Raw genomic sequence first — 26,360 nt, forward strand, 5'->3', positions numbered from 1 at the left:
CGGGTTCGATTCCCGGGGGGGGGCACGGTGACACAGTGGGTTAGCGCCGCTGTCTCACAGCGCCAGGGACCCGGGTTCGATTCTCGGGGGCACGGTGACACAGTGGGTTAACACTGCCCCCTCACAGCGCCAGGGACCCGGGTTCGATTCCCGGGGGGGCACGGTGACACAGTGGGTTAGCGCCGCTGCCTCACAGCGCCAGGGACCTGGGTTCGATTCCCAGGGGGGCACGGTGACACAGTGGGTTAACACTGCTGTCTCACAGCGCCAGGGACCCGGGTTCGATTCCCGGGGGGCACGGTGACACAGTGGGTTAACACTGCTGTCTCACAGCGCCAGGGACCCGGGTTCGATTCCCGGGGGCACGGTGACACAGTGGGTTAGCGCCGCTGTCTCTCAGCGCCAGGGACCCGGGTTCGATTCCCGGGGGGGGCACGGTGACACAGTGGGTTAACACTGCTGTCTCACAGCGCCAGGGACCCGGGTTCGATTCCCGGGGGGCACGGTGACACAGTGGGTTAACACTGCTGTCTCACAGCACCAGGGACCCGGGTTCGATTCCCGGGGGGGCACGGTGACACAGTGGGTTAGCACTGCTGTCTCACAGCACCAGGGACCCGGGTTCGATTCCTGGCTCGGGTCACTGTCTGTGTGGAGTTTGCATGTTCTCCCCGTGTCTGCATGGGTTTCCCTCCCAGTGCACTAGTTTTCTCCCACAGTCTGAAGATGTGCAGATTAGATGGATTGGCCATGCTAAATTGACCCTTTATCTCAGAGAGATTAACAGGGTAAATGTGTGGGGTTATTGGGGATAGGGGCAGGGTGTAATTGTACTTGGTGCAGATTCGATGGGCTGAATGGCGGTTTTCTGTACTGTAGGGATTCTATGATTTCTTCTGGATCTCAGTGACCAGACTGACACACTCTGTCTCCCTCACTCACAGTACAAACACTTCACTGAGGATATTCAGACTCGTCAATACCGCTCTGTCGAGGTGTTGTTAGGAGCTGGCTATGGACCCCCAGCAGACATCTGGAGTACGGCCTGTATGGTATGGTACCAGGCTCTGTATGTGTGTGTGTCTATGGTACCAGGCTCTGTGTGTATGTGTGTGTGTGTCTATGGTACCAGGCTCTGTGTGTGTGTGTGTCTATGGTACCAGGCTCTGTGTGTATGTGTGTGTGTGTGTCTATGGTACCAGGCTCTGTGTGTGTGTGTGTCTATGGTACCAGGCTCTGTGTGTGTGTGTGTCTATGGTACCAGGCTCTGTGTGTGTGTGTGTCTATGGTACCAGGCTCTGTGTGTGTGTGTGTGTCTATGGTACCAGGCCCTGTGTGTGTGTGTGTGTGTGTGTCTATGGTACCAGGCTCTGTGTGCCTGTGTATGAGTGTGTGTGTGTCTGTATGGTATGGTACCAGGTTGTGAGTGAGAGTGAGCCTGTATGGTATGGCACCCCACTCCGGTCTCCCCCCTCGCTCGCGCTTTTGCTCTCTCTGGTCTCCCCGTCGCTTGCTCGCTCTCCCTTGGGTGTTTGTGTGTGGTGATTCTTGTTGCTGTTCTCCACTCTCTCTTTCTCCCTCTCCCTCTGATTCTCTCTCTCTCCTTTAGGCGTTTGAACTGGCAACTGGCGATTACTTGTTTGAGCCTCACTCAGGCGAGGATTACACTCGAGATGAGGGTACGCTTCTTCTCTGTCTGTCTCTCCCTTTCCCTCTCTCTCCGTCCCTTTGAATTTTTTGGGAGGGTCGGTGCCGAGGGAGCGCCGCGTGGTGGGGGGGGGAGTTGGTGCCGAGGGAGCGCCGCGTGGTGGGGGGGGGGAGTTGGTGCCGAGGGAGCGCCGTGTGGTGGGGGGGAGGTCAGTGCCGAGGGAGTGCCGCGCAGTTGGGGGGGGGGGGGTCGGTGCCGAGGGAGTGCCGCGCAGTTGGGGGGGGGGGGTCGGTGCCGAGGGAGTGCCGCGCAGTGGGGGGGGGGGTCGGTGCCGAGGGAGTGCCGCGCAGTCAGGGGGGTCGGTGCCGAGGGAGTGCCGCGCAGTGGGGGGGGGGGGGTCGGTGCCGAGGGAGTGCCGCGCAGTGGGGGGGGTCGGTACCAAGGGAGTGCCACGCAGTGGGGGGGGTCGGTACCAAGGGAGTGCCGCGCAGTGGGGGGGGGGGGTCGGTGCCGAGGGAGTGCCGCGCAGTCAGGGGGGTCGGTGCCGAGGGAGCGCCGCGCAGTCAGGGGGGTTCGGTACCGAGGGAGCACCGTGTGGTGGGGGGGAGGTCAGTGCCGAGGGAGTGCCGCGCAGTCAGGGGGGTCGGTGCCGAGGGAGTGCCGTGTGGCAGGGGGGAGTCGGTGCCGAGGGAGCGACGCGCGGTGGGTGGGGGGGTCGGTGCCGAGGGAGCGCCGCGCAGTTGGGGGGGGGTCAGTGCCGAGGGAGCGCCGCGCGGTGGGGGGGGGTCAGTGCCGAGGGAGCGCCGCGCGGTGGGGGGGGGGGGTCAGTGCCGAGGGAGCGCCGCGCGGTTGGGGGGGGGGGGTCAGTGCCGAGGGAGCGCCGCGCAGTTGGGGGGGGGGGTCGGTGCCGAGGGAGCGCCGCGCGGTGGGTGGGGGGGGGGTCGGTGCCGAGGGAGCGCCGCGCGGTGGGTGGGGGGGTGTCGGTGCCGAGGGAGCGCCGCGCGGTGGGGGGGGGGTCGGTGCCGAGGGAGCGCCGCGCGGTGGGAGATGGGAGTCGCTGTGGAAATGTTCGGGCTGTGTCTCTCTCTCTCTAAACACTATCTCATTCTGTTCTAGATCATATCGCTCACATGATTGAGTTACTTGGCAATATCCCAGTGCACTTTGCCCTCTCCGGCCGCTACTCCCGGGAGTTTTTCAACCGCAGAGGTAATTATGTTGACGGTCGGCACTGACTTATCGAAAGGTCGGAATTCGGAGTGCGAGTTGGAAGTTCAGCCGTTCAAACTCCTTCCACCACCCAAACAGATCCTGGCTAATCTTATCCTGATTCAACTCCACCCTCCTGCCAGCTCCCTCTACCCCACTTGAATCAGAGAGGTTTACAGCATGGAAACAAGCCCTTTGGCCCAATTTATCCATGCCACCCAGTCCCTGGCACTCAGCTAATCCCAATTGCTCACATTTGGCCCATGTCCCTCTGTACCCATGTCCCTGTCTAAATGCTTTTTAAAAGATAAAATTGTACCCGCCTCTACTACTGCCTCTGGCAGTTTGTTCCAGACACTCACCACCCTCTGTGTGAAAAAATTGCTCCTCTGGACCCTTTTGTGTCTCTCCCCTCTCACCTTAAACCTATGCCCTCTAGTTTTAGACTCCCCTACCTTTGGGGAAAAGATATTGACTATCTAGCTGATCTGTGCCCCTCATTATTTTATAGACCTCTATAAGATCACCCCTCAGCCTCCTACGCTCCAGAGAAAAAAGTCCCAGTCTATCCAGCCTCTCCTTATAACTCAATCCATCGAGTCCCGGTAACATCCTAGTAAATCTTTTCTGCACTCTTTCTAGTTTAATAATATCCTTTCTATAATAGGGTGACCGGAACTGTACACAGTATTCCAAGTGTGGCCTTACCAATGTCTTGTACAACTTCAACAAGACGTCCCAACTCCTGTATTCAATGTTCTGACCGATGAAACCAAGCATGCCGAATGCCTTCTTCACCACTCTGTCCACCTGGGACTCCACTTTCAAGGACCTATGAACCTGTACCCCGAGATCTGTTTGTTCTGTAACTCTCCCCAACGCCCCACCATTAACTGAGTAAGTCCTGCCCTGGTTCAATTTACCAAAATACATTTTCCAGAACAAAAAAGTCCAGCCCAGGAATAGGTCCTTCGGCCTTTGAAGCCCGTGCTGCTGATGATGCCCGAACTAAACCAAAAATACCTTCTGTCCTTACTCGGTCCCGATCCCTCCCGTCCCCATCCAGATGCCTCTTAAATGTTGTTAATGTTCCTGCTTCCACCCCCTCCTCTGGCAGCGCGTTCCAGGCACCCACCACTCTCTGTGTGAGAAACTTCCCCCCGCACATCTCCCTTAAACTTTCCCCCTCTCACCTTGAACCTGTGCCCCTGCCTGTATAACTGACACTTCCACCCTGGGGGAAAAGCCTCTGACTATCCACCCTGTCTGTGCCTCTCATCATTTTATAGACCAGGTCCCCCCTCAGCCTCCGTCTTTCCAGTGGAAACAATCTGTGTGCCAAACAAGCACATCCTGTGTGTCCTCCAACGTGAACCCAAAGATGAACAGGGATACACACTGCTTGCTGAAGTCCAGGTCAGAGGCGTTCAAGTCAGGTGACACTGACCAATACAAAGCCAGATACGATCTAAGGAGATCAAACAAAGATGCTAAAAGACAACACTAGACCAGGCTAGAGTCCCAGGCTAGCCACATGGACTCCTGCCAACTGTGGCAAGGTCCGCAAGACACAACTGGCTACAAGATGAAGGCGAGTAAAATCGCCAGCTCCAACGCACTGCCCCCTGATGAACTCAATGCATTCTCGTCCGTTTTGAACAAGAGGTCGGTGAGAGCATGCTGTCCACCCTGGAAGCCCTGGATGAACCTGTATCTGGGGTCACCATTGCAGATGTCAGAGCAGCTTTCTCAAAGGTCAACTCACGGAAAGTAACTGGCCCGGATGGGGTGCCCGGACATGCACTCAGGTCCTGCACGGATCAGCGGGCGGGGGTATTCACAGACATCCTCAACCTCTCTTTACAACAATCTGAGGTCCCTATTTGCTTCAAGAAGATGACCATCATCCTGACACCTAAGAAAAACCAAGCAGCGCGCCTTAATGACTATCGGCCGGTGGCTCTGACACCCATCATTATGAAGTGCTTCTAAAGGTTAGTCATGGCACGGATCAATTCCAGCCTCCTGGATTACCTGGATCCACTACAGTTCACCTACCACCGCAACAGGTCTACAGTGGCACAGTGGGTTAGCACTGCTGCCTCACAGCACCAGGGACCCGGGTTCAATTCCCAGCTTGGGTCACTGTGTGGAGTCTGCACATTCTCCCCGTGTCTACGTGGGTCTCCTCCAGGTGCTCCGGTTTCCTCCCACAGTCTGGAAGACATGCTGGTTAGGGTGCATTGGCCATGCTGAATGTTTCCTCCATGTACCCGAAGAGGGGCGCTGTGTGGCAGTTAGGGGATTTTCACAGTAACTTCATTGCAGTGTTAATGTCAACCTATTTGCGACTAATAAATAAACAGCAGACACCATCTCCCTGGCCCTGCACTCAACCCTGGAACACCTAGGTAATAAGTACATCTATGTCAGACTCCTGTTTATTGACTCCAGCTCAGCCTTCAACACCATTATTCCCACGAAACTCATCTCCAAACTCCATGTCCTGGGCCTCGGCTCCTCCATCTGTGACTGGATCCTGAACTTCCAAACTCACAGACCACAATCAGTAAGGATCGGCAACAACACCTCCTCCACGATCATCCTCAACACCGGTGCCCCACAAGGCTGTGTTCTCAGCCCCCTACTATACTCCTTATACACCTCTGACTGTGCGGCCAAATTCCCCTCCAACTCAATTTTCCAGTTTGCTGACAACACCACCGTAATGGATCAGATCTCAAACAATGACAAGACAGAGTACAGGAATGAGATCGAGAATCTGGTGAACTGGTGCGGTGACAATAATCTCTCCCTCAATGTCAACAAAACGAAGGAGATTGTCATCGACTTCAGGAAGTGTAAAGGAGAACATGCCCCTGTCTACATCAACGGGGATGAAGTAGAAAGGGTCGAGAGCTTCAAGTTTTTAGGTGTCCAGATCACCAACAACCTGTCCTGGTCCTCCCCATGCCGACACTATAGTTAAGAAAGCCCCACCAATGCCTCTACTTTCTCAGAAGACGAAGGAAATTTGGCATGTCCGCTATGACTCTCACCAACTTTTACAGATGCCCCATAGAAAGCATTCTTTCTGGTTGTATCACAGCTCGGTCTGGGCTCCTGCTCTGCCCAAGACTGCAAGGAGCTACAAAAGGGTTGTGAATGTAGCCCAATCCATCACACAAACCAGCCTCCCATCCATTGACTCTGTCAGGGAAAAGCAGCCAGTATAATTAAGGATCCCACGCACTCCAGACATTCTCTCTTCCACCTTCTTCCGTCGGGCAAAAGATATAAAAGTCTGAGGTCCCGTACCGACCGACTCAAGAACAGCTTCTTCCCTGCTGCTGTCAGACTTTTGAATGGATCTAGTATTAAGTTGATCTTTCTCTACACCCTCGCTGTGACTGTAACACTGCATTCTGCACCCTCTCCTTTCATTCTCTATGAACGGTATCCTTTGTCTAGAGCACAAGAAACTATCCCAATGCAGCTGACAGTATTGAGTCAAATTAGTTGATTCAACCTCTCCTCATATTCAATACCCTTGAGGTCAGGCAACATCCTGGTGAATCTCTAAATCAAATATATCTATCTCCTTGAATCAGCGATTCAGACTCCACTGCGCTCTGGGACAGCGAGTTCCACACATTCACCACCCTCTGTGAGAAGTAGTTGCTCCTCCCCTCTGTGTTAAATCTGCTGCCTCTCAACCTGTGACCTCTTGTTGGAGACTGCCCCACAGGAGGAAACATTAGGTCTATATTTGCTTTATCAATCCCTTTTAGTATTTTATATCCCTCGATCAGATCCCCTCTCATCCTTCTAAACTCCAGCGAGTACAAACCCAAACTGTTTAATCTGTCCGCAAACATCAACCCTTTCATCCCCGGAATCGATCAGGTGACCCTCCCTCTGAACTGCCTCCAGTGTCCCCCACACCCTTCCTCAAATAAGGAGGCCCAAACCGGACACAACATTCCAGGTGTGGTTTCACCGACACCCTGTACAATCGCAACAACACTCTTCTACTTTTATATCCCAGTCCCATTGCAATAAATACCAACATCCCATTGGTTTTTATTATTACATTCTGCACCTGCGTACCGACTTCCTGTGATTCAAGAACTAAGACACCCAGATCCCTCTGCCCGGACTCATTTTGAGTCTGTTTTCCATTTAGATAATTTGCCTTGCTTTTTTTTGTGGCAAAATGGATAAACCTCACACTGTCCAGACTCAGGCAGCAGACTTATGTTTAAATCATGTTCGCACTTATTGGAAGAGGTGTGAAGTGGATGAGATTTAAATCAATTGATTTAAATAGTTCTCATAACCAAATCTCGCATCATCTTTACTCTGTATCTTAACCCCGTGCTCTACCTGTCCTGGGAGTGTTTGATGGGGACAGTGTAGAGGGAGCTTTACTCTGTATCTAACCCCGTGCTGTCCCTGTCCTGGGAGTGTTTGATGGGGGACAGTGTAGAGGGAGCTTTACTCTGTATCTAACCCCGTGCTGTACCTGTCCTGGGAGTGTTTGATGGGGACAGTGTAGAGGGAGCTTTACTCTGTATCTAACCCCGTGCTGTACCTGTCCTGGGAGTGTTTGATGGGGACAGTGTAGAGGGAGCTTTACTCTGTAGCTAACCCCGTGCTGTACCTGTCCTGGGAGTGTTTGATGGGGGGACAGTGTAGAGGGAGCTTTACTCTGTATCTAACCCCGTGCTGTACCTGTCCTGGGAGTGTTTGATGGGGGACAGTGTAGAGGGAGCTTTACTCTGTATCTAACTCCGTGCTGTACCTGTCCTGGGAGTGTTTGATGGGGGGGACAGTGTAGAGGGAGCTTTACTCTGTATCTAACCCCGTGCTGTACCTGTCCTGGGAGTGTTTGATGGGGGACAGTGTAGAGGGAGCTTTACTCTGTATCTAACTCCGTGCTGTACCTGTCCTGGGAGTGTTTGATGGGGGGGACAGTGTAGAGGGAGCTTTACTCTGTGTCTAACCCCGTGCTGTACCTGTCCTGGGAGTGTTTAATGGGGGACAGTGTAGAGGGAGCTTTAATTTGTATCTGAAGTATTTAATATTCTTTGCCTCTCTCCCCCTCCCTTCCCGGCACGCTCTGTGTGAACAGGAGACCTGAGACACATTAAGAAGTTGAAGCCATGGACTCTATATGAGGTTCTTGTGGAAAAGTATGAGTGGCCTTTGGAACTTGCTGCCCAGTTCACCCAGTTCCTGCTGCCAATGTTGGAATTTGTCCCCGAGAAGCGAGCGACAGCGTTGGATTGTCTGAAACACTCGTGGCTGTCCTCGTAACCCCTTCCCAGCCCCAGGGCACGACAGAGACAGAGAACGAGGACTGCCCCATCAGCACCACTGTGACACAGAGAGAACCACACTGATCGTGACCCCACAACCACTGCCCCCTCACTGCCAACCTGACAGCCCCCTCCTCAGCCCAGCCCCCTGCTCCCCTATCGCATGCCCACCCTGCCAACCATCCTGGCTCCCTCAGGCAGGGAGGGGGTCGGTGTCTGCACTTGGACTCAGTGCCAGGGCAGGTTCACAGCCACCCGTGGGGGAAGATCCAGGGCTGGTTGGCGTGTCAGGTGGAGGTGGGTTGAGGGACTTGGTTGGGGCTCTGCGTGATGCCCCTGCAGTCAACCAGCCCACTGTCTCGGGGCAAAGAGGTGAGCTGGTTCCGAGGAATTGGCACCCTGCCCCCGACACACTCCGTTCAGATAGTCACACCTGGGTGGGGTGGGGTGGGTGGGTGTATGTGGGAGGAGGGAGGGAGGGTCTGTGTCTATGATGCTGCCATGAGAGAGTGAGGGGAGCTAGGCACCCAATCCCTGCCCACAGCTCACCCCCTCCCTCCTCCAGCTCTCAACACCCCTCCCTATCTCTGTAACCCCCTCCAGCCCCTACACCCCCTCCCTATCTCTGTAACCTCCTCCAGACCCTACACCCCCTCCCTATCTCTGTAACCTCCTCCAGCCCCCTACACACCCTCCCTATCTCTGTAACCTCCTCCAGCCCCTACATCCCCTCCCTATCTCTGTAACCCCCTCCAGCCCCTACACCCCCTCCCTATCTCTGTAACCTCCTCCAGCCCCTGCGCCCCTACACCCCCTATCACTGGAACCTAGATAAGTAACTGGCTGTCTCATAGAAGACAGAGGGTGGTGATGGAAGGAAAATTTTCAGACTGGAGGCCAGTCACCAGCGGTGTACCACAGGGATCAGTGTTGGGTCCTCTGCTATTTGTGATTTTTATCAATGACTTGGAAGAGGGGGCTGAAGGGTGGGTTAGTAAATTTGCTGATGACACCAAGATTGGTGGAGTAGTGGATCAGGCGGTGGGCTCTTGCAGGCTGCAAATAGGCATTGATGGGATGCAGAGCCGGGCCAAAAAGTAGCAGATAGAGTTTAACCCTGATAAGTGTGAGGTGATTCATTTTGGTAGGACAAACTTGAATGCAGATTACAGGGTCAACGGCAGGGTTCTAAGGAATGTGGAGGAACAAAGAGATCTTGGGGTTCATATCCACAGGTCTCTGAAGGTTGCCACTCAAATGGATAGAGCCATGAAGAAGGCTTATAGCGTGTTAGCGTTTACTAACAGGGGGTTTGAGTTTAAGAGCTGTGGGGTTATGCTGCAACTATACCAGACGTTAGTGAGACCACATTTGGAATATTGTGTTCAGTTCTGGTTACCTCACTATAAGAAGGATGTGGAAGCATTGGAGAGAGTGCAGAGGAGATTTACCAGGATGCTGCCTGGTTTGGAGGGTAGGTCTTATGAGGAAAGATTGAGGGAGCTGGGGCTTTTCTCTTTAGAGCGGAGGAGGATGAGAGGCGACTTAACAGAGGTTTATAAGATGATGAGGGGGATAGATAGAGTGGAAATGCAGCAACGATTTCCTCGGGTAGATGTAGCTGTTACTAGGGGGCATAACTATAAGGTTCATGGTGGGAGATATAGGAGGGATGTCCGAGGTAGATTCTTTACTCAGAGAGTGGTTGGGGTGTGGAATGCACTGCCTGCTGTGATAGTGGAGTCGGACACTTTAGGAACTTTCAAGCGGTTATTGGATAGGCACATGGAGCACACCAGAATGATAGGGAGTGGGATAGACTGATCTTGGGTTTGGACACAGCTCGGCACAACATTGAGGGGCCGAAGGGCCTGTACTGTGCTGTACTGTTCTATGTTTTAATTACCTCCTCCAACCCCCAAGATCCCTCCCTATCTCTGGAAAGGGGGAGGCGATGGTCTGTTGTATTATTGCTAGACTATTAACCCAGAAACTCAGTGAATGTTCTGGGGACCCGGGTTCGAATCCCACCGCGGCAGATGGTGGAATTTGAATTCAAAAAAAATTTCTGGAATTAAGAATCTCCTGATATCCCATCTGGTTCCTTTAGGGAAGGAAATCTGCCGTCCTTACCCCGGTCTGGCCTACATGTGACTCCAGAGACACAGCAATGTGGGTGACTCTCAACTGCCCTCTGAGGATAACTAGGGATGGGTAATAAATACTGACCCAGCCAGCGATACCCAAGTCCCAGGGACGAATTAAAAAAACTTCCTCCAGCCCCTACACCCCTCCCTATCTCTGTAACCTCCTCCAGCCTCTACAATCCCCTCCCTATCTCTGTAACCTCCTCCAGCCCCTACACCCCTATCTATCTCTGACCTCCTACGACCCTCTGAGATCTCTGTGCCCACAGTGCCAAGGGAGCGCCGCACTGTGGGAGGGTCGGTGCCGAGGGAGCGCCGCACTGTGGGAGGGTCGGTGCCGAGGGAGCACTGCACTGTGGGAGGGTCGGTGCCGAGGGAGCGCCGCAGTGTTGGAGGGTCGGTGCCGAGGGAGCGCCGCAGTGTGCGAGGGTCGGTGCCAAGGGGGTGCCGCAGTGTGCGAGGGTTGGTACCGAGGGGGCTCTCGCCAGTGTGCTGGGGCCAATATGTTTATTCCTCAACCAACATCAGTGAAAAGACATGATCTGGATCACAATCACATTACTGTGTGTGGGATCTTGCTGTGTAAGCCAATGTCCACATTTGCTGCCTAGTCAGTGTGTCTGGAACTCCTTCACTGACCGCAAAGCACCTCTAGAATGTTCCAAGATTGTGACAGGATTTTTTTGTACACATTTTCTACGGTGACCTTACCGGCGTGTAACTGCTTCATAACTTGCTTAGATGATTATATCATTGATGACCTCGCTATCCATGACCCCTGCCCCCGCCCCACCTCTGGGTCCTCCAATCATGAGTTAGAGGGCCAATGACTGGAAGAGGTGAGGGAGTGGTTGGGGGATTGTGTGACCAAGTTGCCGCCTGCCTCGGGTTGCTTGGTTGATGGATACATTTTGCCCTCAGTCTCGGTGACTCTGGGGGGCTGGAGCTCAGACAGAGGGTTTTTATTTTGGTGTGTGTGTGTGTTGAATATTGCATGCCTCTGACTCGCTGGGCAGCCTGGAGTCCCACTGAGTGAGTGAGTGAGTGACCCGCCCTCACTCCCATCGGGTCTGCTCGCGATCTGTAACGTTGCTCAGATCGCCAGGCGGGTGTTCCTTCAAACTTTCATTAAATTATTTTAAAATAATCTTTCTCTGACATGTGCCTCACTGAGGGGAAAGCATTCAAACATCACGGGAATATATGCTGCACCCAGCTCACCGTAACGCTCTGACAGACCGCGCGCCCCTCACTGTAACGCTCTGATAGACCCCGCGCCCCTCACCGTAACGCTCTGATAGACCCCGCGCCCCCTCACTGTAACGCTCTGATAGACCCCGCGCCCCCTCACTGTAACGCTCTGATAGACCCCGCGCCCCCTCACTGTAACGCTCTGATAGACCCCGCGCCCCCTCACTGTAACGCTCTGATAGACCCCGCGCCCCCTCACTGTAACGCTCTGATAGACCCCGCGCCCCCTCACTGTAACGCTCTGATAGACCCCGCGCCCCTTACTGACATATCCCATATCAATATTAACAGTGATTGCTTTTGACAACAGATATTGAGAAATATCTTTAATTTCTTTGTATCTATCACAATATATAATATAAATTGGAGTCAGAGATAAAATATAAAATACTGGTGGAGGTTTGGCAAGGTCTGGAAGCTTCCAGCACATTCCATTCACCCATCGAGTTAGATCATTAAAAACATCAACGGCATCATTTAAATTTCAGAAAATCACAAAAAAAATTAAACCAACTCTTTGCCTTCCTCTGCACTTGTGAGAATATTCCCACAGGCATTCAAAATTAACGAGGAAGGTTTCAAATAAATCACTTTTCTCTACACTGTCCCCATCAAACACTCCCAGGACAGGTACAGCACGGGGTTAGATACAGAGTAAAGCTCCCTCTACACTGTCCCCGTCAAACACTCCCAGGACAGGTACAGAACGGAGTTAGATACAGAGTAAAGCTCCCTCTACACTGTCCCCCCATCAAACACTCCCAGGACAGGTACAGCACGGAGTTAGATACAGAGTAAAGCTCCCTCTACACTGTCCCCCCATCAAACACTCCCAGGACAGGTACAGCACGGGGTTAGATACAGAGTAAAGCTCCCTCTACACTGTCCCCCCATCAAACACTCCCAGGACAGGTACAGCACGGGGTTAGATACAGAGTAAAGCTCCCTCTACACTGTCCCCCATAAAACACTCCCAGGACAGGTACAGCACGGGGTTAGATACAGAGTAAAGCTCCCTCTACACTGTCCCCCATCAAACACTCCCAGGACAGGTACAGCACGGGGTTAGATACACAGTAATTGTCTCTATCACACCGCGCACCCCCCCCCCACTCCTTTCCATGGTTCCGTCAGTGAAAAACAATGTGGTGACCACAATCGAACAGAGAGATCTTTAAAAAATAAATAAATTGTTGTGATGATCTCTTTGACTGTACGTCTGTGATTACCGGAATAAAGAGGAGAGTTCCCTCCTCATTTTCTCTGACAGGGTTCAACCAACTTTCCCACCTCTGCCAAAAAAAAAACGTGCATTCCCCTTTAAGGGGGATGTCACCCTCTCCCTTTAATTGTAGATTGTCCCAGGCAGTGTCACCTGGAGGGGGCGCTCTCTGGTGCCCTCGCATGGCCATGCCCGGCACTGCAGGGGGTAGGAAACACAGCCTCCAAGACTAGGCCCAAATTTTCGGTCAATGTGATGTAGGGCCTTCCGCTCGTTCACAAATGATTCTGCACACAAAAATTCAGTAAATAAACGCAGAACCGTCTGTCTGACATCTCCGCACCTCCCCTCTGCGCCCACCCCGCCCCCCCTCCGCGTACAATAAAATTAATGGTGGGTTAAATAAAGCCCTTGAAGCCTTGTAGGCCTCAATTGTAGGCCGCAGCCTCTCGCACGCAGCTTCAGCCTCACAAATTTCAGCAAAAAATTAGTTTTTGGTGCAACGCCAGCACCTAAAACATCAAACTGTACAGAGCAAAATTATTCAAAAGGCAATTGCAATTCAATAAAGAAGGGAAACTATGGCTTCCATGGCCTCAGCCTGTCCTCTCTTGCTGCCTTCCAGCAGGCCTGGACATTAATCAATTGCAAAAAACATCGGAGGTAACACAGAAACCTCTGCCCCTGCGCCGCGTAGATATTGTATTTCAATAAAGTGGCAAAAAAACAGGTGCCGGATTGAGCAGAGACGTGTCAAGCCGTGAGTCTAGGGAATCCCAGCCCTCCATCAAACCACTCCGAGACTCCCCTCATCACATGGAGAATTCGGGTCACGTCATCCAGCAGCCCTGCGATGTGCCATTGTCAAACTCACCAAGACCTGTGTTCAGATGATTACAAACTAGATTAACATCAGGAACAGAAACAGATTCCAACACCCACCACCACCCCCCCCCACCCCCCGTCCCGTCACCGTGTGGGGGGATCGCAGACCCCCCCCCCGTCCCGTCACCGTGTGGGGGAATCGCAGACACAGATAGTTCCCCCCTCCCCTGCGCTCTCCCCATGGGACTAGCCAAAATCCAGGATCGGGTGTAATGTGGGAGTGGGCGGTTCACCTCACCTCTCCGTCGCTCTCACTGTCTCTGGATCCTTTACTCCGGATTAATCCTGAATCCCCAAAGTCGGAACGGTCGACACGGGCCTTGTCCATTCTCCCAGCTCACAGATGATTGGCCAGACTAGAGGCACAGCCCCATTGGACGAACATATTGAATTCACTCCCACAGAAAGTAGTTGAGGCCAAAACGTTGTGTGATTTCAGGAAGAAATTAGATATCGCTCTTGGGGCTAAAGGGATCGAGGGATATGGGGGGGGGGATCAGGATATTGAATTTGATGATCAGCCATGATCAAAATGAATAGGGGAGCAGCTCAAAGGGCCGAATGGCCTCCTCCTGCTTCTAGTTTCTAAACTTAGTGAGAGCGATCCCAAACCCTGATAGGTCCAACCAATCAACCAGAGATCGCCATCCCAGTCAACCGTCCAATCAATGCTCTACATCCCAATCATTGACCCAGAGTGCGACGTCCCATTCAAACATCCAATCAGAAAACGCTCCCCCTGTCAACCATCCAATAAGCGATCCACATCCCAGTCAACTGTCCAATCAGCAAGAACCATCTTAGTCCATTGGCCAATCAGAGAAAAAAAATGTCAAATCTTCAACAAGAGAGCAAGTCAGGGGCCCAATAGGAGAGCTAGCAATCCAGCCCAGTGACCAATCAGGAGCTCACTAGGAGATATGAGTGCACTGCAGCACTCCCTCGGCACTGACCCTCCCACAGTGCGGCGCTCCCTCAGCACCGACCCTCCCACAGTGCGGCGCTCCCTCAGCACCGACCCTCCCACAGTGCGGCGCTCCCTCGGCACCGACCCTCCCACAGTGCGGCGCTCCCTCGGCACCGACCCTCCCACAGTGCGGCGCTCCCTCGGCACCGACCCTCCCACAGTGCGTCGCTCCCTCGGCACCGACCCTCCCACAGTGCGTCGCTCCCTCGGCACCGACCCTCCCACAGTGCGGCGCTCCCTCGGCACCGACCCTCCCACAGTGCGGCGCTCCCTCGGCACCGACCCTCCCACAGTGCGGCGCTCCCTCGGCACCGACCCTCCCACAGTGCGGCGCTCCCTCGGCACCGACCCTCCCACAGTGCGGCGCTCCCTCGGCACCGACCCTCCCACAGTGCGGCGCTCCCTCGGCACCGACCCTCCCACAGTGCGGCGCTCCCTCGGCACCGACCCTCCCACAGTGCGGCACTCCCTCGGCACCGACCCTCTCTCAGTGTGGGGCACTCTGGCCAGGAGGTTTGCTAGTGTCACACGGGAGGATTTAAACTTGTTTGGCGGAGGTGGGGGGGGAACCAAAGCGAAGGTGAATTAGCTGAAGGGGAACCAGAGAGTAGGACCAGTAAGACTGAGAGGAACAGCAGGCAGGGTTCACTGGTATTTGTCATTTATATTAATGATTTGGATGAGAATATAGGAGGCATGGTTAGTAAGTTTGAAAAGACACTAAGATTGGTGGCATGGTGGACAGTGAAGAAAGTTATCTCCAATTGCAGCGGGATCTTGATCAATTGGGCCAGTGGGCTGACGAATGGCAGATGGAGTTTAATTTAGACAATTGTGAGGTGATGTATTTTGGTAGATTGAACCAGGGCAGGACTTACTCAGTTAATGGTAGGGGAGAGTTACAGAGCAAAGAGATCTCAGGGTACAGGTTCATAGCTCCTTGAAAGTGGAGTCACAGGTGGACAGAGTGGTGAAGAAGGCATTCAGCATGCTTGGTTTCATCAATCAGAACATTGAATACAGGAGTTGGGACGTCTTGTTAAAGTGGCACAAGACATTGGTAAGGCCACACTTGGAATACTGGGTACAGTTCTGATCACCCTATTATAGAAAGGATATTATTAAACTAGAAAGAGTGCAGAAAAGATTTACTAGGATGCTACCGGGACTTGATGGATTGAGTTATAAGGAGAGGCTGGATAGACTGGGACTTTTTCCTCTGGAGTGTAGGAGGCTGAGGGGTGATCTTATAGAGGTCTATAAAATAATGAGGGGCACAGATCAGCTAGATAGTCAATATCTTTTCCCAGAGGTAGGGGAATCTAAAACTAGAGGGCACAGGTTTAAGGTGAGAGGGGAGAGATACAAAAGGGTCAGAGGGGCAATTTTTTCACACAGAGGGTGGTGAGTGTCTGGAACGAGCTGCCGGAGGTAGTAGTAGAGGTGGGTACAGTTTTGATTTTTAAAAAGCATTTAGACAGTTACATGGGTAAGATGGGTACAGAGGGATATGGGTATAGAGGGATATGGGTACAGAGGGATATGGGCACAGAGGGATATGGGCACAGAGGGATATGGGCACAGAGGGATATGGGCACAGAGGGATATGGGCACAGAGGGATATGGGTACAGAGGGATATGGGTATAGAGGGATTATGGGTATAGAGGGATTATGGGTATTGAGGGATATGGGTACAGAGGGATATGGGTATAGAGGGATATGGGTATAGAGGGATATGGGTATAGAGGGATATGGGTACTGAGGGATATGGGTACTGAGGGATATGGGTACTGAGGGATATGGGTACAGAGGGATATGGGTACAGAGGGATATGGGTACAGAGGGATATGGGTACAGAGGGATATGGGTACAGAGGGATATGGGTACAGAGGGATATGGGTACAGAGGGATATGGGTATAGAGGGATATGGGTACAGAGGGATATGGGTATAGAGGGACATGGGCCAAATGTGAGCAATTGGGATTAGCTGAGTGCCAGGGACTGGGTGGCATGGATAAATTGGGCCAAAGGGCTTGTTTCCACGCTGTAAACCTCTACGGCTCTAATCAATGGATCCCCTTTGATCAAACCGATCCCTATACATCAAACAGATCTCCATCAATCACCCAATCACAGAGAGATTCCCAATTTTATTACCTGTCCCGTGTAAATCTCCCATTTCAGTCGGAATGATGAACTTGGCCAAATTCCCGCTCCCAGATTTTCGACACTAGACGGAGGCCGGGAGAAGGAGCTGTGGTCAGCGGCAGGTGGGAATGTCGCCGGAATGACCAATCCGACAGGATTGTGTCCCAGCTCTCCCTTACTCTGACCGGGAATCTCCCAACTACCCCCCCCCTTTCTCAGCCGGTACTCCCACCCATACAGATATGGGGGGATCTGTCCCAATAAAGCACAGGGAGTGGCCGGAGGTCACTGCCAACGCTTCCGGAAGATTCCATCCAGCCCTGTGGCCTTAAAGGGGCCACGCCACCTCTGGGGAATGGAAGAGTCTCGGAGGACGGTGGGTGTGCGATGTACAGACCGAAGGGATTGGGGGTGTGGGGGGGGTGGGGGTGTATCAAAGCTCTGGTCTCCGCAGTTGACTGGACACTGGTGCAAGGGTCATGGTCCGTGGAGGGGCCAAAATGCTGGTCCACAGCTCAACCTTGCCCCTCGATTTGGGGCAGGGCTGTGATGGAGGCGGTGGGTGGGGGGGAGGACGGTGCCAGCTGGTTCAATGGTTCCTCTCTGGGTCAGTCCGTTGGGTTCAATACCCCTGCACCCCCCCCCCACTGACCTCCAACCCACCCCCCCGCCCCCCCCCCCACCCACCATCTCCCCACTTTCTCTGTCTGCGCCGTTTGCACCCCCCCCCCACCCATCGAATGGAGAATTTTGATTGGCCAGTTGATCTCCCCCCCCCATCTTGGCCGTTAGTTGTGGGACAGACTGGTCACACAGCTCAGGACTTCTGCACGGAGGGTGACAGGACCACAGGGGTGGACAGTCCATCCAGGCTGGGGACAGGAACCTGCATCTGGTTAGCGGCTGCCGATGGAAACTGAAGAGACAGAGACAGAGAGAGGGAGTGGGGATTACTGCGAGCTGTCCAATAATCCCCCCCCCCCGCTCCCCGGCTCCAAACCACATTCAACCGCCCGCACCCAGTATCCCCTGGTGTCCCTGCGCCGCGGGGCCCTTCCCCCTGGTGTCCCTGCGCCGCGGGACCCTCCCACTGGTGTCCCTATGCCGCGGGACCCTCCCCCTGGTGCCCCTACGCCACGGGACCCTCCCCCTGGTGTCCCTGCACCGTGGGGCTCTCCCCCTGGTGTCCCTGCGCCGCGGGGCCCTTCCCCCTGGTGTCCCTGCACCGTGGGGCTCTCCCCCTGGTGTCCCTGCACCGTGGGGCCCTTCCCCTGGTGTCCCTGCACCGTGGGGCCCTTCCCCTGGTGTCCCTGCACCGTGGGGCCCTTCCCCCTGGTGTCCCTGCGCCGTGGGGCTCTCCCCCTGGTGTCCCTGCACCGTGGGGCCCTTCCCCTGGTGTCCCTGCACCGTGGGGCCCTTCCCCTGGTGTCCCTGCACCGTGGGGCCCTTCCCCTGGTGTCCCTGCACCGTGGGGCCCTTCCCCCTGGTGTCCCTGCGCCGTGGGGCTCTCCCCCTGGTGTCCCTGCACCGTGGGGCCCTCCCCCTGGTGTCCCTGCACCGTGGGGCCCTTCCCCTGGTGTCCCTGCACCGTGGGGCCCTTCCCCTGGTGTCCCTGCTCCGTGGGGCCCTCCCCGCGGGACCCTGGCTTACCTGGAAGAGTTTGGCTGGACTCAGGGGTGCAATGGGACTCAGTGTGCTCCAGAAGTGGATGGACGGGGGAAGGGCAGTGGGAGTCAGCAGGACTGGAGTCTGCGAAGAAACAAAAATGCATCAGAGAAGCAGAAATCTTCAATATTCCAGACATACAGGCCATTCAGCCCGTCTCAAGCATGCTACACAGGAACAGGAGGAGGCCATTCAGCCCCTCTCTCTCCAGACTGTTACACAGGAGCAGGAGGCCATTCAACCCCTCTCAAGGCTGTTATACAAGAACCAGGCTCAGTGCTCCCAGTGTGGGTCTAACTGAGGGATAGGGAGACTGGAACTGTGCACGGTGCTCCCAGTGTGGGTCTAACCGAGGGATAGGGAGACTGGAACTGTGCATAGTGCTCCCAGTGTGGGTCTAACCGAGGGATAGGGAGACTGGAACTGTGCATAGTGCTCCCAGTGTGGGTCTAACCGAGGGATAGGGAGACTGGAACTGTGCACGGTGCTCCCAGTGTGGGTCTAACCGAGGGATAGGGAGACTGGAACTGTGCACGGTGCTCCCAGTGTGGGTCTAACCGAGGGATATGGAGACTGGAACTGTGCACAGTGCTCCCAGTGTGGGTCTAACTGAGGGATACGGAGACTGGAACTGTGCACGGTGCTCCCAGTGTGGGTCTAACTGAGGGGTATGGAGACTGGAACTGTGCACGGTGCTCCCAGTGTGGGTCTAACCGAGGGATACAGAGACTGGAACTGTGCACGGTGCTCCCAGTGTGGGTCTATCCGAGGGATACAGAGACTGGAACTGTGCACGGTGCTCCCAGTGTCACTGGGGGAGCGGAATCAATTAGATCGGATGTATTCTGGAATGTTCTGGAGAGGTAGAACGTCCTGTTGCTTTCAGGGGGTTGATGGTGAGATGACGTGTTAGAACCATAGAAAATTACAGCTCAGAAACAGGCCTTTTGGCTCTTCTTGTCTGTGCCAAACCATTTTTGCCTAGTCCCAGTGACCTGTACTTGGACCATATCCCTCCACACCCCTCTCATCCATGAACTCATCCAAGTTTTTCTTAAATGTTAGTGACCCCGCATTTACCACTTTATCCAGCAGCTCATTCCACACTCCCACCACTCTCTGCGTGAAGAATTCCCCCTCTAATATTCCCTTTAAACTTTTCTCCTTTCACCCTTAACCCATGCCCTCTGGTTTTTTTCTCCCCTAGCCTCAGTGGAAAAAGCCTTCTTGCATTCACTCTATCTATACCCATCAAAATCTTATACACCTCTATCAAATCTCCCCTCATTCTTCTACGCTCCAGGGAATAAAGTCCTAACCTATTCAATCTCTCTTCGTAACTCAGCTTCTCAAGTCCCGGCAACATCCTTGTGAACCTTCTCTGCACTCTTTCAACCTTATTTACATCCTTCCTGTAACTAGGTGACCAAAACTGTACACAATACTCTACATTCAGCCTCACCAATGTCTAATATAACCTCACCATAACATTCCAACTCTTATACTCAATACTTTGATTTATAAAGGCCAATGTACCAAAAGCACTCTTTACAACCCTATCTACCGTGACACCACTTTTAGGGAATTATGTATCTGTCTTCCCAAATCTCTCTGTTCTACTGCACTCTTCAGTGTCCTACCATTTACCTTGTATGTTCTACCTTGGTTTGTCCTTCCAAAGTGCAATACCTCATACTTGTCTGCATTAAACTCCATCTGCCATTTTTCAGCCCATTTTTCTAGTTGGTCCAAATCCCTCTGCAAGCTTTGAAAACCTTCCTCACTGTCCACTACTCCTCCAATCTTTGTATCATAAGCAAATTTGCTGATCCAATTTACCGCATTATCATCCAGATCATTGATATAGACAACAAACAACAATGGACCCAGCACCGACCCCTGCGGCACTCCACTCGTCACAGGCCTCCACTCAGAGAAGCAATCCTCCACTATCACCCTCTGGCTTCTTCCATGTTTGATAGAGGAGAAAGTTTGACTTACGAGAGAGTGTGTGGTGATGACAGTGGGGGTGAGGGAGCCGGGGCTACTGGTGGCACTGAGGGGGGACAGGAAGTTTGTGGAGGAGCTGGGGTTTAACCGGTCGCTGGGGCTTCCCCCCTGACTCCCGGGTTGTCCCGGTGATCCCAGCTCCAGGTCTCTGGGCTTCCTGGTCTTCTGGAGGGTCCGCCTCTCCGTGTCCGGGCTCTGCCTCCCCTCCTGGGACTGGTCAGCCTCCGAGGTTGGCTCAGGGGCCGGTTCCAACTCGGTCCCCCACTCCTCGGGGGAGGGTTCGAGCAGCACCACCACCTGCGAACTCTGAACTCCGACCTCAGGGCCCCCCTGTGACCCCTGCAGTGCCGGGCAGTCCACGGGAGGTTCCAGCAACACCACCACCTGCGAACTCCGACCTTTCACCTCCGGCTCCTCCTCCTCCTCCTCCTCCCCCTCCTCGCCTGTCTCCCCCTCCTCCTCCTCCTCGCCCTCCTCGTCCTCCTCCGTTTTAGTGGCGTTCCGTAGGGATTGAATGGTAAAAGTAGAATACAGTCCCGATCGCATGTACTCATTCCGACTGCTCCGGTTTCGCCAATTCCCCCTGGACTCCCTGCGGCGGGAGCCCGGACCCTCGGTCACCGTCTCCGGATCTTCAGGAATATCCTTGGCCTCCTCTCTGGCGGACTCAGTGCCCCCAATCTCCGGGTACGACACAAACTTATAAACAAACTTCTGCCCACTCACTTTCTTAATGATGTTCTGGGAGAGAGAGACAGAGAGAGAGACAGAGAGACAGAGAGAGAGAGACAGAACATTAGAACGAGAGAATTCTCAACAATGGAATGCAAAAGACAGAAGCAGGCTTGAAATAGCAACGATCATCAGTTAGATCCACACTGGGAGCACCGTGCACAGTTCCAGTCTCCGTATCCCTCAGTTAGACCCACACTGGGAGCACCGTGCACAGTTCCAGTCTCCATATCCCTCGGTTAGACCCACACTGGGAGCACCGTGCACAGTTCCAGTCTCCATTTCCCTTAGTTAGACCCACACTGGGAGCACTGTGCACAGTTCCAGTCTCCATATCCCTCAGTTAGACCCACACTGGGAGCACCGTGCACAGTTCCAGTCTCCATATCCCTCAGTTAGACCCACACTGGGAGCACCGTGCACAGTTCCAGTCTCCATATCCCTCAGTTAGACCCACACTGGGAGCACCGTGCACAGTTCCAGTCTCCATATCCCTCAGTTAGACCCACACTGGGAGCACCGTGCACAGTTCCAGTCTCCATATCCCTCAGTTAGACCCACACTGGGAGTACTGTGCACAGTTCCGGTCTCCGTATCCCTCAGTTAGACCCACACTGGGAGCACCGTGCACAGTTCCAGTCTCCATATCCCTCAGTTAGACCCGCACTGGGAGCACCGTGCACAGTTCCAGTCTCCGTATCCCTCGGTTAGACCCACACTGGGAGCACCGTGCACAGTTCCAGTCTCCGTATCCCTCGGATAGACCAACACTGGGAGCACTGTGCACAGTTCCAGTCTCCCTGTCCCTCAGTTAGACCCACACTGGGAGCACCGTGCACAGTTCCAGTCTCCATATCCCTCGGTTAGACCCACACTGGGAGCACCGTGCACAGTTCCAGTCTCCACGTCCCTCAGTTAGACCCACACTGGGAGCACCGTGCACAGTTCCAGTCTCCATATCCCTCAGTTAGACCCACACTGGGAGCACCGTGCACAGTTCCAGTCTCCATATCCCTCAGTTAGACCCACACTGGGAGCACCGTGCACAGTTCCAGTCTCCATATCCCTCAGTTAGACCCACACTGGGAGCACCGTGCACAGTTCCAGTCTCCATATCCCTCAGTTAGACCCACACTGGGAGCACCGTGCACAGTTCCAGTCTCCATATCCCTCAGTTAGACCCACACTGGGAGTACTGTGCACAGTTCCGGTCTCCGTATCCCTCAGTTAGACCCACACTGGGAGCACCGTGCACAGTTCCAGTCTCCATATCCCTCAGTTAGACCCACACTGGGAGCACCGTGCACAGTTCCAGTCTCCGTATCCCTCGGTTAGACCCACACTGGGAGCACCGTGCACAGTTCCAGTCTCCGTATCCCTCGGATAGACCAACACTGGGAGCACTGTGCACAGTTCCAGTCTCCCTGTCCCTCAGTTAGACCCACACTGGGAGCACCGTGCACAGTTCCAGTCTCCATATCCCTCGGTTAGACCCACACTGGGAGCACCGTGCACAGTTCCAGTCTCCACGTCCCTCAGTTAGACCCACACTGGGAGCACCGTGCACAGTTCCAGTCTCCATATCCCTCAGTTAGACCCACACTGGGAGCACCGTGCACAGTTCCAGTCTCCATATCCCTCAGTTAGACCCACACTGGGAGTACTGTGCACAGTTCCGGTCTCCGTATCCCTCAGTCAGACCCACACTGGGAGCACCGTGCACAGTTCCAGTCTCCACGTCCCTCGGTTAGACCCACACTGGGAGCACTGTGCACAGTTCCGGTCTCCGTATCCCTCAGTTAGACCCACACTGGGAGCACCGTGCACAGTTCCAGTCTCCATATCCCTCAGTTAGACCCACACTGGGAGCACCGTGCACAGTTCCAGTCTCCATATCCCTCAGTTAGACCCACACTGGGAGCACCGTGCACAGTTCCAGTCTCCATATCCCTCAGTTAGACCCACACTGGGAGTACTGTGCACAGTTCCGGTCTCCGTATCCCTCAGTTAGACCCACACTGGGAGCACCGTGCACAGTTCCAGTCTCCATATCCCTCAGTTAGACCCACACTGGGAGCACCGTGCACAGTTCCAGTCTCCGTATCCCTCAGTTAGACCCACACTGGGAGCACCGTGCACAGTTCCAGTCTCCGTATCCCTCGGATAGACCAACACTGGGAGCACTGTGCACAGTTCCAGTCTCCCTGTCCCTCAGTTAGACCCACACTGGGAGCACCGTGCACAGTTCCAGTCTCCGTATCCCTCAGTTAGACCCACACTGGGAGCACCGTGCACAGTTCCAGTCTCCGTATCCCTCGGATAGACCAACACTGGGAGCACTGTGCACAGTTCCAGTCTCCCTGTCCCTCGGTTAGACCCACACTGGGAGCACCGTGCACAGTTCCAGTCTCCATATCCCTCAGTTAGACCCACACTGGGAGCACCGTGCACAGTTCCAGTCTCCATATCCCTCGGTTAGACCCACACTGGGAGCACCGTGCACAGTTCCAGTCTCCACGTCCCTCAGTTAGACCCACACTGGGAGCACCGTGCACAGTTCCAGTCTCCATATCCCTCAGTTAGACCCACACTGGGAGCACCGTGCACAGTTCCAGTCTCCATATCCCTCAGTTAGACCCACACTGGGAGTACTGTGCACAGTTCCGGTCTCCGTATCCCTCAGTTAGACCCACACTGGGAGCACCGTGCACAGTTCCAGTCTCCGTATCCCTCAGTTAGACCCACACTGGGAGCACCGTGCACAGTTCCGGTCTCCATATCCCTCGGTTAGACCCACACTGGGAGCACCGTGCACAGTTCCAGTCTCCGTATCCCTCGGTTAGACCCACACTGGGAGCACCGTGCACAGTTCCAGTCTCCCTATCCCTCGGTTAGACCCACACTGGGAGCACCGTGCACAGTTCCAGTCTCCCTATCCCCTCGGTTAGACCCACACTGGGAGCACCGTGCACAGTTCCAGTCTCCATATCCCTCGGTTAGACCCACACTGGGAGCACCGTGCACAGCTCCAGTCTCCCTATCCCTCGGTTAGACCCACACTGGGAGCACCGTGCACAGTTCCAGTCTCCGTATCCCTCGGTTAGACCCACACTGGGAGCACCGTGCACAGTTCCAGTCTCCGTATCCCTCGGTTAGACCCACACTGGGAGCACCGTGCACAGTTCCAGTCTCCCTATCCCTCGGTTAGACCCACACTGGGAGCACCGTGCACAGTTCCAGTCCCCCTATCCCTCGGTTAGACCCACACTGGGAGCACCGTGCACAGTTCCAGTCTCCCTATCCCTCGGTTAGACCCACACTGGGAGCACCGTGCACAGTTCCAGTCTCCGTATCCCTCGGTTAGACCCACACTGGGAGCACCGTGCACAGTTCCAGTCTCCCTATCCCTCGGTTAGACCCACACTGGGAGCACCGTGCACAGTTCCAGTCTCCGTATCCCTCGGTTAGACCCACACTGGGAGCACCGTGCACAGTTCCAGTCTCCATATCCCTCGGTTAGACCCACACTGGGAGCACCGTGCACAGTTCCAGTCTCCGTATCCCTCGGTTAGACCCACACTGGGAGCACCGTGCACAGTTCCAGTCTCCCTATCCCTCGGTTAGACCCACACTGGGAGCACCGTGCACAGTTCCAGTCTCCGTATCCCTCGGTTAGACCCACACTGGGAGCACCGTGCACAGTTCCAGTCTCCATATCCCTCGGTTAGACCCACACTGGGAGCACCGTGCACAGTTCCGGTCTCCGTATCCCTCGGTTAGACCCACACTGGGAGCACCGTGCACAGTTCCAGTCTCCGTATCCCTCGGATAGACCCACACTGGGAGCACCGTGCACAGTGGAACTCACTCCCTCAGGGATGGGAGTGTTGGAATATTCCCAAGCTAGCAATCTTTACCTTGTCATAGTAATACCTCAGGGCACGACTCAGCTTGTCATAGTTCATGTTTGTCTTGTTTTTGCGCAGCCCCCACAGTCGAGCGACTTTCTCAGCGTCCAGCAGTTTAAACTCCCCCACGTTGGCTGTCCAGGTGATGAGGTTCTCACTCTGTTTCTCCTGTAGGAGCTGCAGCAGAAACTGCCAGAGGGTCACCGAGGCATCCATCCCTGCCCAGAGCAAAAGCATCCCCGTTAGTGTCCTGTGTCACACTGACACAGAGCCACCCACACCCAGACCCCCCCCCACACACACACACCCCCACACACACACCCAGACCCCCACACAGAGCCACACACACCCAGACCCCCACACACACACCCCCACACACACACCCACACACACACCCAGACCCCCACACAGAGCCACCCACACCCAGACCCCCACTCACACACACCCAGACCCCCACACAGAGCCACACACACCCCCACACACACACCCACACACACACCCAGACCCCCACACAGAGCCACACACAGAGCCACACGCAGAACCACACACAGACCCAGACCCCCACACAGAGCCACACACACACCCACACACACACCCCCACACACACCCAGACCCCCACACAGACCCACACATGCACCCCGACCCCCACACAGAGCCACACACACCCAGACCCCCATACAGACCCACACGCACACACACCCAGACCCACACACACACCCACACACAGACCCAGACCCCCACACAGAGCCACACACAGACCCACAGAGCCACACACACCCAGACCCTCACACAGACCCACACACACCCAGACCCACACACACACCCACACACAGACCCAGACCCCCACACAGAGCCACACACAGACCCACAGAGCCACACACACCCAGACCCTCACACAGACCCACAGATACCCAGACCCCCATGCAGTCCTACACACAGGCCCACACATCCACAGTCACACACAGACCACACATACACCCACACACCTAGGCCCACACACACACCCGCACAAGGACCCACAGAGGCACACACTCACAACACACGGACACACACACACACCCAGACACAGACTCATACACACATACACACACACACATGCACAAATACAGACATACACACACACACACCATCAGACACAGACCTACAGAGTCACACACACAACACACACACACACAGACCCACAAACCCTAACCCAGACACAGACCCACACACACTCACACACCCAGACACAGGCCCACAGAGTCA

The 26,360-nt window shown here is 54.6% G+C and overlaps 2 protein-coding genes across 2 annotated transcripts; one reads left to right on the forward strand and one right to left on the reverse strand.

Annotated features, from left to right (window-relative positions):
• Nucleotides 1–949: 949 nt before the first annotated feature.
• LOC145340216 (SRSF protein kinase 3-like) lies at nucleotides 950–8,633 on the forward strand. The gene is made up of 4 exons (XM_080184642.1): nucleotides 950–1,052; nucleotides 1,610–1,679; nucleotides 2,765–2,857; nucleotides 7,992–8,633. The coding sequence occupies exons 1-4, from the start codon at nucleotides 1,050–1,052 to the stop codon at nucleotides 8,174–8,176; spliced, it is 351 nt and encodes a 116-aa protein (XP_080040768.1). The 5' UTR covers nucleotides 950–1,049; the 3' UTR covers nucleotides 8,177–8,633.
• An 8,957-nt stretch (nucleotides 8,634–17,590) lies between these two features.
• On the reverse strand, nucleotides 17,591–25,357 carry LOC145340215 (ETS domain-containing protein Elk-1-like). Its single transcript, XM_080184641.1, has 5 exons — nucleotides 25,125–25,357; nucleotides 20,946–21,216; nucleotides 20,467–20,873; nucleotides 18,451–18,549; nucleotides 17,591–17,716 (listed from the first exon to the last, which is right to left on the reverse strand). The coding sequence occupies exons 1-5, from the start codon at nucleotides 25,350–25,352 to the stop codon at nucleotides 17,618–17,620; spliced, it is 1,104 nt and encodes a 367-aa protein (XP_080040767.1). The 5' UTR covers nucleotides 25,353–25,357; the 3' UTR covers nucleotides 17,591–17,617.
• Between the last annotated feature and the right edge of the window lie 1,003 nt (nucleotides 25,358–26,360).

The sequence above is a fragment of the Carcharhinus amblyrhynchos genome, unplaced genomic scaffold (assembly GCF_965287045.1).
Source record: "Carcharhinus amblyrhynchos unplaced genomic scaffold, sCarAmb.v2.hapA scaffold_847, whole genome shotgun sequence".
NCBI classification, from domain to species: domain Eukaryota; kingdom Metazoa; phylum Chordata; class Chondrichthyes; order Carcharhiniformes; family Carcharhinidae; genus Carcharhinus; species Carcharhinus amblyrhynchos.